This window comes from Sturnus vulgaris, chromosome 5 (assembly GCF_052056855.1).
Source record: "Sturnus vulgaris isolate bStuVul1 chromosome 5, bStuVul1.hap1, whole genome shotgun sequence".
NCBI lineage: Eukaryota > Metazoa > Chordata > Aves > Passeriformes > Sturnidae > Sturnus > Sturnus vulgaris.
In genome coordinates this window covers 71412960-71431408 of record NC_142247.1, presented here as the reverse complement: position 1 = coordinate 71431408, position 18449 = coordinate 71412960, and the positions used below count along the sequence as shown (strand labels likewise).

At 45.0% G+C, this 18449-nt stretch overlaps 2 protein-coding genes across 2 annotated transcripts; one reads left to right on the top strand and one right to left on the bottom strand.

Moving 5' to 3' along the window:
- Positions 1-736: 736 nt before the first annotated feature.
- LOC148223780 (endonuclease domain-containing 1 protein-like) lies at positions 737-7078 on the top strand. Its single transcript, XM_088165977.1, has 3 exons — positions 737-902; positions 2947-3262; positions 5274-7078. The coding sequence occupies exons 2-3, from the start codon at positions 2981-2983 to the stop codon at positions 5823-5825; spliced, it is 834 nt and encodes a 277-aa protein (XP_088022103.1). The 5' UTR covers positions 737-902; positions 2947-2980; the 3' UTR covers positions 5826-7078.
- Positions 7079-14255: 7177 nt separating this feature from the next.
- LOC148223779 (uncharacterized) lies at positions 14256-15505 on the bottom strand. Its single transcript, XM_088166121.1, is given in 4 exon segments — positions 14256-14411; positions 14601-14823; positions 14888-15096; positions 15098-15505. Coding segments are annotated over 4 exon segments (996 nt in total).
- Positions 15506-18449: the final 2944 nt, after the last annotated feature.

The following is an 18449-nucleotide window of genomic DNA, read 5'->3' as shown; positions in this document are numbered from 1 at the left end:
TATGGTCTGGAATAGCCCTCTGGTCAGTTAGGGTCAGCTGTCCTGACTGTGTGTCCTCCCAACCTCCCAAGTACCCCCAGCCTGCTGGCAGAAGTACAAAAAGCAGAAATGGCCTGGGTTCTGTGAAAGCTCTGCTCAGCAATAACAAAAATATCTCTGTGTTGTCAACTTTCTGTATAACAGAACTCCCAAAACACAGCCTCACACCTGCCAGTGTCAAGAAAATTAACTCTGAATCCAGCAGATCTAACAAGTCCATACCCTTGTCCAAAGTCTCGCTGCAGCTCTCCTGGAGGCTCCTAAAGTCCTGGCAGGTGCTCTGAGGTATCCCCAGAGCCTTCTCCTTCCCAGACGGCTGGGATGAAGCTGTTACAAAGCCATGGCCATCAGGTAAGAGAGTATTTGTTGCCTGGCCATGGGAATGATGTTATGTGAGGCTGCAGAAGAGCAGCCTGTGACTATCTGAGTGTACTCAGAGACAGGCCAGTCCATCTCATGTCACCAGAGATGTTGTGTTGGGAACAGAAACACATGTAGGTGCTGGAGCAGCAGCAGCAGCAGCTGGTGGCATTGATGAAATGATCAAGGAAGTCACCAGACCGTGTTAACTGATCGTGACATACCATGCTGCAAGTCAGCAAATTTCAGAGAAATTCTGAGGAAACTATTACAAGCAACTGTCAACCTATTTCATGGTGGGTATTAACCAAGGCCCCTAAATAAAATTTTAAAAAAAACCAAAAAAAACTTCTCATTTCTGTGGAATTTCCTTTTTATAAGAAGGGGCCAATCTATGAGTGGGTATATATTGCAGTGGCACTCCTGAGGATTCAAACAGTTCTTTCTCCAGGGAGAAGACTGAAGGAACGGTTCAGCTGCCTGTTCTGAGACTCTGCTTCAAGGTACGCTCCTGCTCCTTCCTCACCATTCATTAAAATATACAAAGGTTTTCCTGAGCTTTGCAAAAAAATATCTATAAAAAAACCTAGGCTGGTGTTGCTGAACTCCAAGGACCAATCAGAGCTGATCCATGCACTGAATGTTGCAGCACTTTAGTATTCTCTGTCAGTCAGGAGGGCAAGGAGAGAAGGAGGGATTTGGGAAAGAAACTGAAGCCAGCTAACCTGAAAATGAATATGCAAGTGTTGAATAAGAAAGAGGGTTAGTTTATTGAGCAGCAGAACTCCACCCATGATCTTGCATGAGGCCTTTGGACAAACACAGATGACCGTACTGGAAAATTCACTCTAGGTCCTGTTTGGGAAATCCAACAACTCTGTCTACTTGGAAATCATATAAAAGCAGCCAATCTGAGACTGCAGCAGAGGCATTTGAGAATCCTCTGCCACTTTGGAGCTGCAATCAGAATTCTGAGCTGCTCTTTGTCATTGAAAGTTTTTATCTATGTATATATTAAGTTAGATTTGAAGTTAGTTAGATAAATTTTAATCTCATTGTGTGGGTAACCCTAAAGGACTTCTCAGTCACTTCTCAGCTTGATTTGGGCAAATAGGGCCGTGATCTGCAGAATACTGTAAGAAGTCACTGCCTGTGGGTCATGTTCTCAGTTTCCAGCTCATGGGTCACCACGTTCCTGGTGCAGGGGTTGAAAAGAGAAATAGGACAAGATATCTTGGGTCAGAGTAGGTCTGTGTGTAGCTCAACATCCTGAATGCAATAGAAATGGAGATATGAGGGTCAGGGAGAAGAATAAGAAAAGAGCAAATGTGCAAGGTGACTTGTCAAGCCTTCAGCAGCCTTCAGCTCAGACCCTTCCCAGCCAAAGGTGGGCTTTGTGCTTTAGAGGCTGTGGCAGCTTTCTCTCCCAGGAACCCTTTGACCTGCCTGTCCTACCTGCCTTATTCCAAATCCTGATGATAAGAAATTACTCCACTGAGTGTCTGTCCATGCAAATGGAAGCATCCCTGCTATCCCAAACCTGTGCTGCCTCTGAAAGGACACAAAGCCCCTTGCTTGGTTGCCAGCATCCCAGGGAGATTTTCAGCAGTTTTCTCATAAAGGAATGATCTTACTGACTGCTGAGAATCACATCAGTACTGAGAAAGACAAAATGGGACAGCTGGCTGTGTGAGAAATTCCTGCAATGGTGCCTTTGACTGTACAGGAAAATCCATCATCACAGCTGAAGATGGGCATCAGCAGGAATCCCAAGCACCCACAGGAAGAGCTGCCCCCCTCCCTTCAGTGCTTGCATTGCAGCAGGCATTGTGTGATAAGACAGAGGTGTTATCCCTCGTGCTTGCTGCTACCATCTGCTTGGCCTCTTCATTTTCTCTCTCCACGTGTCTGCAAGTTCAGAGTCTGGGGTTGGATAATGTGGAAATGCAGGGTGAGCAGCAGGACACCCCTTGCCCAATGTCAGCTGAGAGGCAGGGCCCCAAGTGCATCATTTGGGTTCAGGATTGGGTGTGACAGGAGGAGCTGTGTCTGTGTGAACCTGGATGGGGCCAGAGACATGTAGGAAGTGCAGCAGTGCTGTTCTTTCCCTGCCCAATGCCCCATGAGATTCAAGCCCAGCTCAGCATTGCAGGGGGCTGAGCAGAGTCCATGCCCAGCTGCAGGTGTCTGCTGTGGGGAGGTGCTCAGAGCAGGAGGGAGGTGGGAAAAGGTGACCTTGTCCAAGGGCTGTGCCTCACTTGCAAGATAATTTGCAGTGAGAGATGATTACACTCGTGGAGGATTTGTCTCCTTCCTCACCCAGGCTGACTTCTCCCACTGCTGCCTTCTCCTCTGGGCACCTAAACCCTGGTTTAGATTTCACTCTTATTGCCCTCATGATTTTTCCATCTCCAGGAGGACAGAAATTACTCCTTTCCTGGTCTCTCATAATCCCCTCCTCTGCCAGTTCTGTCCCCCTGCACAAAAAGCCTCCAGGCCATGCCCAGCTCTCTCCCAGCTGAGTGTCCCTCTTCATTTGCCTTGCAGGGGAGCAAGAGCCCTTCACTGAAATCCTCCCACGATGCTGGGGCTGCTGCTGCTGCAGATGTTGGCGAGCTGCCTCTGGCTGGGACACAGCGAGGTGGTGAAGTCCTTTACACGTTGTCCTCAGTTTTTCTATGCACAGACCCCCCCAAATGATGTCCTGCGTCCAACGAACGCAGCCCGGATCTGCCAGGTCTATGCAAACAAATATCGCTTTGCCACCCTGTATGACAGAAACAGGAGAATTCCAGTGTACTCTGCTTACAAATACGAGCGTGGACCTGGAGACAGATATAACTCATGGTTTGTTGAGCCCCAGGTGAGTGTCTCTCTTACAGCACATCACACTGCACTCACTCAGAGATGAGCTGCAGCATTTATATTACCACTTCTACTTCCTACCACCCCACTGCACACATGAAAATTTACACACTGGATGGGAATTTAATTCTTTTACTTCAAACACCTGCACCACATGGTTCCTCTGATGCATCTGAGACATCAGCAGGAGGATGAGATGAATCATATTCCAGAGTTGCCCAGTTTTCTGCCTTCACCTGACAGCAACAGCAAATCAGATTAATTTGCATTACATTACTAAGTCAAATGATTCCCCTCCCTATGTCCTGCTGTGGTGGGGGACCAAGTGATGGGGAAAAGGCACCCAAGGGAGGCTAAACTTGAGGGACCAACTGTCCTGTTGGGATCTGCTCCTCACTTTGCCCTGAGTTGTTCTGCACCACTGACAGAGCTCATCTGCTCCCAGTGAAGAGTCAAACATGCTTGGTGAGGGGTGTGAGAGAAGTGAGGAGAAACTCAGAAGGGGTGAGATGGCCCAGGGACAAAGCTTTGGGGGAAGAGGCACAGGAGATGAGAGGGTCAGCTTAACTGTGGAGAGATTTCTATAGTGATGTTTCAGGCAGTGAAAGGTGAGGAGCATCAGTGTCTCTCCAGTCAGAAGGGTGTGATCTCCATGCATGGGCAGTGACCCCTGAGCACCTTTGGCTCAGGCTTGATCCAGAAGGATCCAGCAGACAGACAAAACTCAAAAGCTATGGAGCCCTCACAAATGTCCTTCAGACCTGCAGGAACACAGTCCAGGCCAATTGTAGAATAGAAAGGCAATAAATTCAGGACCTTTTCATGGGCAGAGTAGGGGGAGAATTTTGTGTGAAAAGTGGAAGATCATAATGTCCAGTTCCAGAAGAAGGCTAAATATGCTTCCCTACAGATGACTAGCAACCTGTTGGAGTGATGAAAAAAATAATGGTTCACAATTCTTACTCACGTGAACATGAGCAATTATTCTCCTCTTGCACCACTGCAGCCTCCAAGTTAGCGAGGCATAAAAACTTCTGTCATTTTGTAGAATCGGAGAGTGATTTGTATTGGTAGGAACCTTAAAGATCATCTCAATACAAACCCCCTGCATTGGCCAGGCCAGAATGCTCCAATCCCATTACTGGTCTTCTCTTCCTACACAATAGACACAGGGTACCTGGAAAATCTTTGATTTTGTTAACTTTCTCCAGAGGCCTTTTTGGAGTACTAGCAGTTTCGCCAGGAGTCTTTTGGGATTACAGGATCCTCTCAGAGGCTGATCATTTGTAACTTCTTTTCAGTGATGCTGCAGAAAATGCTCCCTGGCCCAGATCAGCTCTCAGACACATTCTTAGCACTGCTGGAACGGATTCCATTTACATGGAGATCTTTTGGCTTACTGAGAAAATACGTTCATCCTTGAACAAACTGCAGCCCTCCCAGGGAATCCTCAGCTCCAGGACTAATTTCCTGTCACATCTGCCTGGGTATGGGGTTAGAGGAGGCAACCTCTGGTGTTCCAGGACTGGGGTACACCTGCAGCAACCACATATAAAATCACAGAATCACAGAATCACAGAATCACAGAATCACAGAGTGGTATGAGGGTGTCCATGGAGAGCCCTGGGCAGATGTGGGCTGTGGAGACAGGAGGAAAGAGATGCAGATTTGTCAGGGAAGGTGTCTCACCAAAGTCATCTTTCAGTCCTAGGAGGGGGAAATGCTCCTTGTTTCATGCATCCATCCATGCTCCCAGCACAGGCTGCAGACTGAATCACAAAGGTCAAAAGACAAAATGAGAGCAGTCACATTCTGACCTGCATTCTAGTTAAATATTTGTGTTCACACAGGAAAGGCATGTCTATGATTTCTCTCAGATTCCTCCATTTTTCTGCATTGAGATGACAGAAAATGGGCTTTTAACAATCAGAGATGTCTGTTTCTTGGTAATCTGTTTCATTCCATGCCTGCTTAGTACTGACACCTTTTCCTCTTCTTACCCTGTCAAGCTCATCAATGAAACTTACGACAAGTCTATGGATGAAGAGGCTTCCATCGTAAAAAAGTACAACATCACTCCACCGGATATTGCCCTGAGTCAGGCTATTGACCAAGACTACAGAGATGCCCTGGGTCTGGACCGTGGTCACTTGTGTCCCAGTGGCCACCAAAATGGCAACCACAGCAAGTGGGCTACCTTCACCCTCACCAACATAGTGCCCCAGGATATGGTATTCAACCAGGGTACCTGGCATGACTACGAGGAAGTAACAATGCCCGAAAAAACCCAGGGCTGTGACACCACCTATGTCATCACAGGTGCTGTGCCTGGGAACACCTTCATCTCCAATAAGAGGGTTAATGTACCCAGCCACATCTGGTCAGCTGCCTGCTGCCTGAAGGGCAAAAAACCCATTAAGGCTTGGGGAGCCATTGCGAAGAACGAGAGAAACCAGAACAGGGTAAAGATCATTGATCTGGCAGAGCTGGAGAACAGGTTGGCCCAGCTCTATGACATGAAAGGGGTTGATCTGTTCAAGAATGCCTGTGGCCAGAAATAAGTCTCACATCCTTGATGGAAAAGGCTCAGGAGATTTTCCAACATGTCACAGAATCACAGAATGGGTTGGTTTTGATGGGACATTAAAGCCTTCAAGATCATCTCATTTTGACTTGCGTGCCAAGGGCAGGGGCACCTTCCACTACCCTAGGATATTCCAAGCCCTCCCCAGCCTGGCCTTAAACGCTTGCAGGGATGGGGCAGTCAAAACAGCTCTGGGTAACTTTTGCTCGTACCACAGCCTGCTCCCAGGAATTTCCTTCTTTAGAATATCCCTGCCCTCCATCAGTGTGAAACCATTCCCTCTTGTCCTGTCACTCCATACCCTTGTCCAAAGACCCTCTCCAGCCCTCTTAGACATCCTGGAGGTACTGGACTCTCTGGAGTCTTCTCCAGGCTCAACATCCCCAGCTCTCTCACCCTCTCTCCAGAGCAGACGTGCTCCAGCCATCAGAGCACCTTCATGGCCTGCACTGGACTCCACTCCAGCAGCTTTGTATCCTTCTCGTGCTGTGGGCCCCACAGCTGGAGGCAGCACTGCAGCTGGGCTCTCACCACAGCAGAGCAGAGGGGGACAAATGTCCTGTGCAGCTTCTGTGCTGCTTCCTTGTCTGCTGTGTTTCCAGCTCTGTCCCTCAGGGCACCTCCTCCTCTGCCCAAAGGCACAAAGACGTGGGCACAGCCTCCAGCTGCTTTGCTTTGCTGCCCATCTCAGGAGAGAGCTCTCAGGGACGAGTCCTCTCCTCCTTAGCTGTCCCCGACAGTGTGCAGCTGACTTGTCCCTCACCTCCTTAGCAAGGCTGTGGGACCAGGGCACCTCAGGCTGCCCAGACATCTTGTCTGCACATCTCCATGTCTGCAGATCCCCAAACCCCAACAAGGATTCTGGACAACCTGCTCTAGCTCCTCCTGCTTGAGCCTGGAGTGTGGACTAGAAGATCTTGAGAAGTCCCTCCAAAACCCAACAATTCAGTGATTCTGTGTTTCTTTGTTTGCTTGCTTTTGAAACTGCACCTTGAGAGCTGCACCTGTTGTATCAGACAGGCAGGCTTTGGCATCAGATACATAGAAAGCTTAGAGCAGCCAAAGATAAATTCCTGGGATGTACTCCTTGCAAACCTTCATTCTCTGCTCTGCTTCTGAAGCTTTTCTGCAACTTAATGGGAAATTGATTTGTGGAAATGTATTTTATGGTTTTAAAAGATCAATGTATGCCTCATCATTTTGTTTCAAGAGCTTCCAATAAAAGTAATTTGCTGCAGTGCTGGATTGCACGGTCATGTCTTATATAAACCACAAGTTGCTTCTCTCTGAAATTTCTACAACCACCAGTGATATCACAGTGCCCAGAGCATCCTTGCAGGACATTGGGGGTCCAAGTGCAATCTGAGGATGCCATAACACCCACATAACTGTCAGCATTAGACACTATGTATTTTTCCCTTGTAGACACCTGTTCTGTACCTCAGGAGGTTCCTGACTTTCTCAGCCACCTCTGCAGACTGGATGGGGCTTGAGACCACTCTCATCCTCACCCTTGCTTAAGCCATCCCCACTGTCCCTACTTTCCAGGCTCTGGAACCACTGGCTGCTCCAGCCTGGGAGCAGGGGACTCCTCTCTTCATTGTGTCCCCCACTGGATCACAGCCTCCTCCACGCATTCACCCACTCTGGTGTGAGCACCAACCCGTGGGCTGTGGGTTGATCTCTGCATCCCCCTTGGATCCATGGGCTGCAGGGGCACAGATGCCTCACCATGTGCCAACACAGAGGGGGGGTCGTGATGGTTCATTCAGTCTCAGAGGTGCATAGAGGCAACAGTGGGGGACAAAATCAGTTTTATTCACAGCAAGGCATTTTTATTAAATGCTATATATTTAATTAATTGCTATAGAGGGGAGAGATGTAGGACAGAGAAAAATAGAGAGAGAAAAGGAGGGGAATGGGAAAATAGCTATCAACAGATGAGATGGACATCCTCGTGGGCCAGCCAATGGATGGGTCTTCATCCATGGGGGAATCCCAAGGGTCTTCTCCAGAGGATGGCTCTTTTATAGTCCTTCTCCAAAGCGAGTGGCTTCTGGCCAAGAAGTGGGAAGATTTATGGACCATTGTGAGGTGCTCTGAGTGACAAGTGGTTACGTGCAGTACATGCAGGCTTCAGATGGTACCAGGACAGAACAGTGCAGTGAGCACAACACACGTGCACACAGTCACTTGGCAAGCATCCACCTCAGTCAGGCCAGTAACCCATTTTCCGGAGTCATCCTGGGTGGGGGTCCTTGAGTCTTCTTGCTACGGTCGTGAGGCAAAAATGAGGGAAACTTCAGACCGACCCTTACGCCACCTCAGGACTCACGATCATTGTCAAGAGCGCTCCTTTCTAGTGTTGTTGCGAAGTCTTCAGGACTCGTCCAAGCTGGTAGCATATCCTGGAAAACAGAGACAGTCAGACAGAATAGAGAAGTAGGAAAAAATAAGGGAAAGGAAAAGGAAAAAAAGGAAAAGGAAAAGGAAAAGGAAAAGGAAAAGGAAAAGGAAAAGGAAAAGGAAAAGGAAAAGGAAAAGGAAAAGGAAAAGGAAAAAGGAAAAGGAGAGAAAGAGATAAAACAAAACAAAACAAATAATCAATTCCTAATTAAAATATACATTCAATTTTGATTACAAAGAAATAAACCATTTTTAATTTTTTGATTACCAAACACAACAAAATAAAAAGTAAATTTTTAATCTTTAACAACAACAACAAAAAAAGTGATTTTAATTCTAGAAAAAACACCATACCACACAATTTAAAATGAGCAATTTCAGTCAATACCACAGTTTATCCTATTTTTTAATACCTGGGTAGTTCGTCTTGTGTCAGTAACCTTAGGGATGTCAACAGTGACTGATTTGGGTACATCCATTACAGATGCCAATTGTGTTAACCGTTTCATCATCCTCCAATTCATGATGTACAGGATTGCTGGTAAAACCAATTAAAACCAAAATCAAGAGAACAATGATGGGATGACACAATTTGTTCTGGACACCTGTAGCAGTAGGTGACCACCCAAAGAGAGCATCCTACAACCTGTGTTTGGCATCTTTCTTTACTCTTTCTAAAAGATGTATTTCTTCCACATTGTGATGGATGGTTATTAAGGTTTTTTGTCCGTTTTTCTTGATCCTCTCCAAAATGTCAATTAGATCCTGGTGGAGCAACAGTTGCTTCAACAGAGAGAGGTTCATTCCAATGGGAGTGAGCAATAGAAGGTGGATCAAAGTGTGATTTGACTGCAAAAAGTGATAAGAAGTAACTGGAGCTACATAGGAAAAGTCACATCCTGAAATTCTGGTAAAGTTACAAACACAAAGATTTGAATAATATTTAGTGTCCACTACAAAATTTTCTATGAAAACACTATCACAAACAGTTCTAAAGCATGCACATCCATTGCCTATATACACCAGTACTGTTTCAGGAATGTTGTTTAGATGAATTTCAAAACTACAAACATTCTGTTCTGTGCCCAAGCAAATATCTTGAGCTCTAATTGCATTACCTTCACAGATAAACCCTTGTTGTTCCTGGACAATGCAAGTTCCCAAATTAACAGTTTGCCACTTCTCACCAATTTGACAGGCCCGTTTCCCATGCTTGAAAGGATACAGAATAGCTCCATCATGGTTCTACCCTAATGCAATGATGGGGAGTACTGAATGCACTGAAGCATTGTGTATCGTCAATATAAAGGCTGTGGCTGTGTTTGTGTTGCGGTCATAGGTAAAATTTACTAAGTTCCACCAGGATTGGAATTCTCTTTCAAAATATAGTCCCAGACTATATTTTGAATTTCAGTAGGAAAAGTGCCTTCCTCACCTTCTCTTATAATTGAGGCAGCAACCGACTGCATCCACAACTGGACCTGGATACAGCTGAGAGCCAGAGAGATGTTATTTTGTGTAACACCAAGTGCATCGATTATCAATTTGTGGTCATTTACATTTACCTTTTCCCAACTTGGCAATATGTTTGATAACAACCACTGTTGGGTTCCCAAAGCTGCTAAGGATGATTGCAGGGGCTGTGTAATTTGGTTACATCTCCAGCTGTAGTAGTCAATTTATTCGTTAGTACTTCTGAATCGATGTTATTCAAAATTCCCAATCCTGTTCCCACAACACCGGTTATGTCTCTTGTCATTCGTTTCTTGGAAGCATTCCATTTTCGCAACCAGGTTGTCCATCCCTCAAAAGAAGTTTGCAAAAAAGGTGAACAAGCTGGCTGAACTTCTGAGACATTATATTGCATCGACAATTTGATTTGTTTAAGAGACCATACCAGATTAAACAATATTTGTTGTTGGCCAGTTTTTCTGATTACCTATGGTCCGGTTTCAAAAATTCTCAGACTCAGCATAACCGGGGGTTGGGTGGTAGGTGTTGCAACATGAACATCAAGTTCTCCCAAGTATTTTGTATTGTTTTTACTACACATGATTTTATGGGAAAATTGTACAGCAGTTTAGCCAACAATCCTGATTTTGAATTTTACAGTATAAAACACGGCCATGAGGTCCTATGCCATAACTGTATGCAGGTTCGATGAGGGACTCAGCAATTAATTTACAGGTTATTACGACATCATCACCTTGTGTTACCATGAAAGGAAGAAAAACCTTGCTTTTGTCATCCAACACTAGGGGAGTACTTACACCATGGTGTGTCATTACTGCAGTCAGTGTGGGTTTTTCTACAGCGTTTATTTTGAACCTATAGGTTAAACCTTTCAAGCCGGACTCATCTGCTGTGTCATTCTGCCAATAGCATGTTACATAGGTTGGTCTGGTTAAAGTTATGCCAACAGTCGGTAAGTTTGTCCACACAAAGCTTTGTAATTTCGACATTGTTGGTGTTGGAGTCCAAGGCATAGTTACCAACCTTTTTCTGGCAACAACATGGTATAAGAGGGACTTGTTTTTCACATGTTCATACTGTTGTGGGGCAGAGACTCGCCATAATATTGGGGTGCAAGCTACTAGTTATATCTGATTCTAAAAAATTCCCATCAATTGCAATGGTGGTAGTTTTCTCGTGAAGGGATTTTTTTTACTTTTCTGCATCCTACCTTAATTTCTTCACCAGTTATTCCCGTTAGTACCCTAGCCCAATCCTTTTTGTCCCAACCCCAGTCACTTGAACGGTATACCTCAGAATTGTGCAGCACTACGGTCACAAGGTTTGGGTGACGATCTCTGGGGTAGGGTCCTAGAGCACTGGTATACCTGATGGTAGCTTCAGACCATGGTGTTGTGGTAGGATACAGAGAAGTATCAAAAAGTTTATCATGGTTTAACTGGTCTTCATGTCCCTTGGTGTTCTTCTGTGAAAAGTAAACACAACAGAGTCTGCCACCAAGAGGCAGGAGATCAAAATGATGGAACGATCCAACAGGTACTTATCCCATGCTTCTTGCCCAAAGCATTGGTGGCTACCCATGCATATTTATTCAGAGGGGTTTTTAGCACTAGTGGTACTTCTCCTACAGTAGAGAGATTTACTAAGACAGGTTGCCCAGGGGAATGGGCTGGATTTTTAGGATCATCTGGTCCCTGGAGTGCAGGCATGATGCTAGGGGCTTTTGGACAAAAAAAAGTTATTTTGGGACACCCATTTACCTCCCATCTGTCATTTATACCTTTTACAGCTTGCCATAATTGAAGATCCTAACTTCCCTCATGTGGTTTAAGGAGTCACTTTAGGAGACCATTGGTTCTTTCTACAATTCCGTTAGCTTGGGGGTAATAGGGGGTGTGAAAAGTCCATTTAAGTCCTTCCTCCTTTGCCCAATCCTCTACTACTTTAGCAGTAATGTGAGACCCATTATCAGATTGAATTTCCTGTGGTTTTGGGAAAGTTCCAAACCACCCTTGCAATGCCTTAACAGTATTATCTCCTGTAGCTCTATTAAAAGCTTCAGCATGAACTAACCCCAATATTATCTCCAGTCCCACCAGCAAGAAATGTTTACCACCTGACTTCTCAAAGGGACCGATATCATCTACCTGCCACACATCCCATAAGCCTTTACCCTTTCTTAAGTGCAAAAGGTCGTCTTCCAAAGGATGCCTTTCTAATTGTCTGTGGCATTGACCACAAGCTGATATGCATGTTTTACACATTTCCCTAGTGACAGGCCAGCCAAGGGCAAAAGCTTATTTGTATAAATCTTTTGCACCTGTATGTTGTCTTTTTATATGCAGCCATTCTAACAGGTGCTCCCAGTCCTCTATAATTTGTTCCTTTTTCAGGGGACTTAGTCTTGCTAACTCATCAACTGTATTGTTCCATTCACCAACTGGATTTGCATCTGTCTGGCGAGAAGCAACCCAACCTACGGCAAAATTCCCATGACTTGCTCTATTTAGAATCTCTTGCCACCTTTCCTTTTGCCATACTGGAATTCTGTTAACTTCCCAATAATTTTGCTTCCAGAAAGGAAGCCACTCTGTACATCCTTTAAACACAGCATAGGAGTCAGTATAGATGCAAACAAGAGCGGTATTCTGTGTCTCACGCTGGAAAACACTCCAAACAGCAATCAGTTCACCAACCTGAGCACTGCCTTCTCCCTCAGTAATAATTTGTTCACCAAATGGAGAGCTACTGCCCTGTATTTCCACACCTTTCCCTCTTGTTTGGCAGAAGCACCAGTGAACCAAGAATTTGCTGATTGTTCAGGAGAAAAAGGAGGGGCCACTTTAATTACTGAGGCAGGTTTGTCATGGATGCTAGCCAAGCTTTCAGTTTCTTGTATTGCCAGAGCTTTTACAGCTCCTTCTGTTACTGAAAAGATGTTACAGTAATGTTCGATCTGGGCATACCACTTCGTGACCGAGGATCTTTGGGCTACCCTGTCAGGGGGAGGGGTCCCGCTGGTAACTGCTTTAATAACTTTGAAAGGGCCTCTCAGTACAATTGGTTGTTGTCGTGTAATTTTCTCCACTTCTATAAGAGCTAAGATAACAACAGACAGTCCTTTTCCCCAGGTAGTGTATCTTTTTTCAGCATCTTTAAAACAACAGGAATAAAATCCAACAGGCCTTGTAAGGCCTTCTGGGCCCTGTTGCCAGTCATATGTGTACTGACAATCCCGAGGTGGCAAATCCCCATTCTACCTGGAAAGGATCTGTGGGATAAATAGGGCCCAGAGCTTGATGTGCAGTTGCTTCAAAAATCAACAATTGCAGTGCTTCCTCCTGAGAAGGAGTCCAATCCCATTTTATCCCTTTCCTCAGCACATCATAAAGGGGCCTGGCAATTATTGAAAAATCTGGAATGTGTTTTCTCCAGAACACCAACAGACATAGAGCCTGTTGGAGCTCTTTCCTGGATTCAGGCATTTTAATTTGATCTAAAGAGGTTAGAGTGTCAGGTGGAATACATGTCATACCTCCTTTCCACCAAATTCCCAAAAACTTCACCTCCTGAGGTTTCTGAATTTTCTCTGGGGGAATTTGTAAATCAAGGCTTTCCAAATCGGAAATTATTTTTTGTTGGATATCCCCCACTACTTGAATTTCATCCCCTCCCACCAGAATATCATCAATGTATTGATAGACAGCTACATTGTCAGGTTTGGATATCTTTTCTAATTCTTGTGCTAAAGCATGGTGGGCCAAAGTGGGGGAGTGTTTATATCCTTGAGGAAGCCTAGTGAAAGTGTATTGCTGTCCTTCCCAGGTGAAGGCAAAACAGTCCATGTCCTCTGTCTGTACAGGTATCATAAAAAAACATGTCTTTGACATCTATAGTTGCCATAATTGAATGAGCCTTTTCCTGAATTGAAATGATCAATTCAGCTAAATTTGGGACAGCTGCTGTGAGAGGGTCTACTGTCAGCCTCCACTTTCCGTTAGGTTTACGGACTGGCCATACCGGAGAGTTAAAAGGAGAATGAGTGTCAATTATTATGCCCTGATCTCACAAATCCTGAATAACCAATTTGATTCCTTCCTTGGCACCAGTGGGAAGAGAGTATTGTTTTACATTAGTAATTTTGCTGTATGGTAAAAAAGGTGCAGCTTGGAGCAGTCTAATATTAAGATGTGGTGTGCCAAAAGACCAAAGGCGACCCTCTTCGTCTTCCCACTGTCTCCCAGCAAGGACATCCATTCCTAATAAATCATTTGGAATATCTCCAATTACAATTTTAATAAGTAACAAATTCTCCTCTCCAGGAAGTAAGACTTTTATCAGGGCTATATCCATAGCTTCTGTGGTTCCTAATGCAGTGAGAACAAAACATTGTGTCCTTGTTGGAACAATTCCACATTCCTGGGCAGCTTTTCTTGTTAATGCAGAAATTTGGGCTCCAGTGTCAACCACAAAGGTAACAGGTGCCCTTTTAGGACCAACTATTGCTGTTATCAGGAGGTCCCCAGTATCAGGATTTCTGGTGAGAGCTCTTATAAATAACCAGTTTCTCCTCCTCGTCCCTCTGCTCACCCATGAGAGATGGAGTTTCTAGTTTCCCTGCTTCTGAAGCTGTTTTGGTTCCACTCCCAAAAGTTGAGAAGGAGAAAACTTTGGCTCCCAGAACCTGTGGAGGAGATTGCTTTGGCTCACTGCCCAGAACCTGTGGAGGGGTTCTATTTAGCTCACTGGCCACAACCAGTGGAGGAGGGGGTGCACTAGGCTGGACAGTAGGGGAGTTAGGTGCAATAGACTTGGGGCAATGCCAATTCAATACAATTTTTATCAACTTGTCAAGTGGTAAGCCATCCATTACATCTTTAGGAACTTGTTTCTTTAGCCCTAACGACCACCAATACTGGCGGTTAGAGGTCTGTTTCCCCTTTTCTGGTTTATCACTAGGAGAAACAATGTGTCTAACACCTTTAGTTTTCTCTAATTTTTCCTCTGGAACTTTTATAGGTCCATATTTCCTGCTGTAATTCATCAGCTCTTCTGCAACTTTGCTCCATGTCAAAATTTTATGGTTATTGTCAAGGAGACTCTGGAGCCCGTCTAGAAAGGGTTTCAGAGGGAGGGAAAAAGTCCATGGAATCAGATCAGTCTCCTGAGTGCCCAAGGACTCTATCCAATCTATCTACAGGTGTCATGGATGCCATAGTTTTTTGAAGGAGAATTGCGGTAGATTTGAGTGTTTCTGGGAGACCACGAATTAAAGGGGTCATGATTTCAGGCATTACAGGTAATTGCATAGGTGATTCATAGTTAGTATTCAATTTTCTCTCATGCATCATTTGCAAGCTTGCAGCTTTTGTGAATGTTTTCCAAAAGTTGGTCCGGGGTACCAACTAAAGTTCCAGGATCTCCCCTTTCTATGGAGTTAAGCCTCTCGGCCCAAAAAGCTGCATGCTGGGTAAAGAACCATGGGTAGTTTCTATCTCCTGTTGTTAAGAAAACCCCATGTCTCCAATACCCACCAGCTTCTCTTTCTGATAATTGAATTTGATCTCCCCCAGTAAGAGACACTCGAAATATATATCCAGTCTCTGTCTCATGAGGGAGTCGCCCATATTCCTTTTTCAGTTTAGCCAATTCAGTAGCAGAATATGGGATTTCTTTTGTAGCTATGTGTGGGTCAAAATCTTCAGGACCAAGATAACTGTATTGTGTTTTACTCACAGGTCTCAATTTTGGGCAGCAGTGTTCCCCATAATCCTTCATTAAAGTTAACTCCTTTTGGTGATAGATTTGATTAATATGAACAATTTCCTTCTCCTCTCTTTCTGTTAGTGTTTCAACCTGCTTTGAATTTTGGGCACATTCTTCTCTTAGGGCAGCTTGTAACAAATGGTTTTCATCTCATTCCTTTCTTGAACTAATTGTTTTTGCAAAATTTGAACGAGATTTTGCAGGGAATCTATGACTATATTTTCCTCACTTCCTCGCTTAGAGAGAGTTTCTATGGCAGTTACAAGACAAGCTCCCAAAACTAAGCAGAGTACGGTTTTATTTTTGCCTAGTTTGATCTTTTATTCGTGTTGCAAAGAACTTCTTCTATCAATCACATTTTCTACATTAAAACAATTATTGTTTGCCCATTCCTCCCTACCTTGGGACGGTCTGGCACTATATTTAGCTATTAAAGCATAAAATGCAGTTTTATCTGTTGCACTGGAATTTTCAGTCATTTTGTGAAGGGATAAGTAAAAAACACAACAGGGAGGTCTATTGCTTAAGTTACACACACACAGAGCAAAACAACTTTCTCTGTGTGCCCCTCTTCACTTCCCTGTGCGGGTGAAGAGACCAGAGCAACTTGGGAGGCGCTCCTTAGTTACAAAACATCGATTTGCCTCTTCACTACACCAAGTAATCAATTTTCACACAAAAGTGACAAACAATAACAACAGCAGTGTCCCGCCTTTTGCACTAAGAGATCTTTTGTGAAATTCTGACAAGAGAGCATGGGGATGCTTTCCACCAAGATGTCTGTATTTTGCAGGAAATCTGAATGGCCCCCCTTGCTTTCTAGACAGGCTCACCCTTTCAAGGTGGCCAGCTAGGTTTGGCCGGAGCAAGATGTCCTTTCCCCACTACAGAAAACCTTGCATCACATCTTTCTGCCAGAAAATCCTGTCCACGATGCCAATTTAATGTCATGATCCGCCAACACAGGGTGGAGATCGTGATGGTTCATATGATCTCAGAGGTGCAAACAGGAAGCAGCGCAGGACAAATCAGTTTATTCACAGCAATGCATGTTTATTAAATGCCAACACCTCAATTGCAATAGAGGGAAGAGATACAGGAGAGAGAAAGAGAGGAATGGGGAAAAAGCTACCAACAAATGAGATTGACGTCTTCGTGGGCCAGCCAATGGATGGGTCTTCATCCATGGGGGAATCCCAAGGGTCTTCTCCAGAGGATGGCTCTTTTATAGTCCTTCTCCAAAGCGAGTGGCTTCTGGCCAAGAAGTGGGAAGATTTATGGACCATTGTGAGGTGCTCTGAGTGACAGGTGGTTACGTGCAGTACATGCAGGCTTCAGATGGTACCAGGACAGGACAGTGCAGTGAGCACAACACAGGTGCACACAGTCACTTGGCAAGCATCCACCTCAGTCAGGCCAGTAACCCATTTTCCGGAGTCATCCTGGGTGGGGGTCCTTGGGGTCTTCTTGCTACGGTCGTGAGGCAAAAATGAGGGAAACTTCAGACCGACCCTTACGCCATGGTCTCACCATGACCTGCAGTGGAATCATGGCTCCAGTGCCTGGAACAGTTCCTCCACCTCTGTCTCCACTGACACGGGTGTCTCCATGTTGCTTCCCTCACATGTTCTCACCTCCTCCTCTTTTCTGATTGGAATTGAAACCACACACCCTGCTTTGTTTTGATACTCTTCTTAAATATATTCTCACAGAGGCATTATCAACATTATTCATTGGCCCAGCCTTGGCACTTGTCATCTGGGATTGCCTCTGTTTTCTGCTGAGCCTGCTGTGAATGGGGAATAGGGATAGAGCCCTTTGCTGAGCCCAGAGCTGGTCCATGCCCACGGTGCAGTGGGAAGCATCTCTGCTCCCTGGGAAGGTGCAGCTGCACTGACATGGGAGGGTAATTTTGCAGTTTGCTCAGTGTCTGTCCATCTTTGGGAACAGCTCTGGGCTCCAGTGTGTGACAGGGATTTTAGCCACAATGGAAAAATTGTTTTTGCAGGGAGCTGTGAGGAAACCTAAAGCCACTTGACTGCAAAGTGGGTTGGATCATGGAACTTGCTTGGTCCTTTTTCAGTAACACCAAGAGTTCCCATTCTGTGGACTGAACATGTTGCCATGTGCTGTCCCAAAAGAGAAGGAAACAAGAGAATCAAGACAGTGGCATCTTCTGGCCTCTGCTTGTGAGGACTGCTGAGCAAAGCTCCCTTGGACCATCCAGAAGCCAAACTTTCCTGTTAGGCAACATTTATAAGGTTATATTGTGAGCTTACACCTCAGATTTCTGAGGAACTACTTATCTGTTGTGAATCTTCATTAGTTTCTTGTTACACTTCCGGCACTGAGTTTCTCACTTTGTGTATCAGGGTAAAATGTTGTTGAGCAACAAAATGCTTTTGGGCAACAGCACTTTGGCACAGGAATATCAGCCAAGGACTGCTGAGAGTCAGGTGAGGAGGTGTTCAGGAATGCTGCTGCCAAGCACTTTTCCCCACACCCGAAGATCCTGCAGACAACATTGATACCCTGGCAGTGCTTTTGAGGAATACAAACTGAGTTTCCAGCATCACTCAGGGCAGCCACCCCCACACAGTGCTCCAGGCTCTGCCTGATTTGTGTGGAAGATCAGCCTGTGAACGTCTGTCACATCAGGAGTGTTGGAAACTCCTGGCTGCTGATTACCATGAAGAAGGAAACACTGCTTGACAGACCATGTCCCCGAGAGAATTATTGACACAATGTACCCAACAGGATTCTGGATTTGGAGCTGCTCTCTGGATGCTCAGACAGCAGAAAGTACCAGTTAAATCTGATATTTAGAAGCTGCACAATACCAGTTATACCACAGAAATAAATTTTTTAAAATTCAATTTCTTGTCTTTAGAAAGATATAAGTGAGGAAAAAATGGATTTGGAGTAAGCTTAAAGAATCCACGATAATACTCATTCA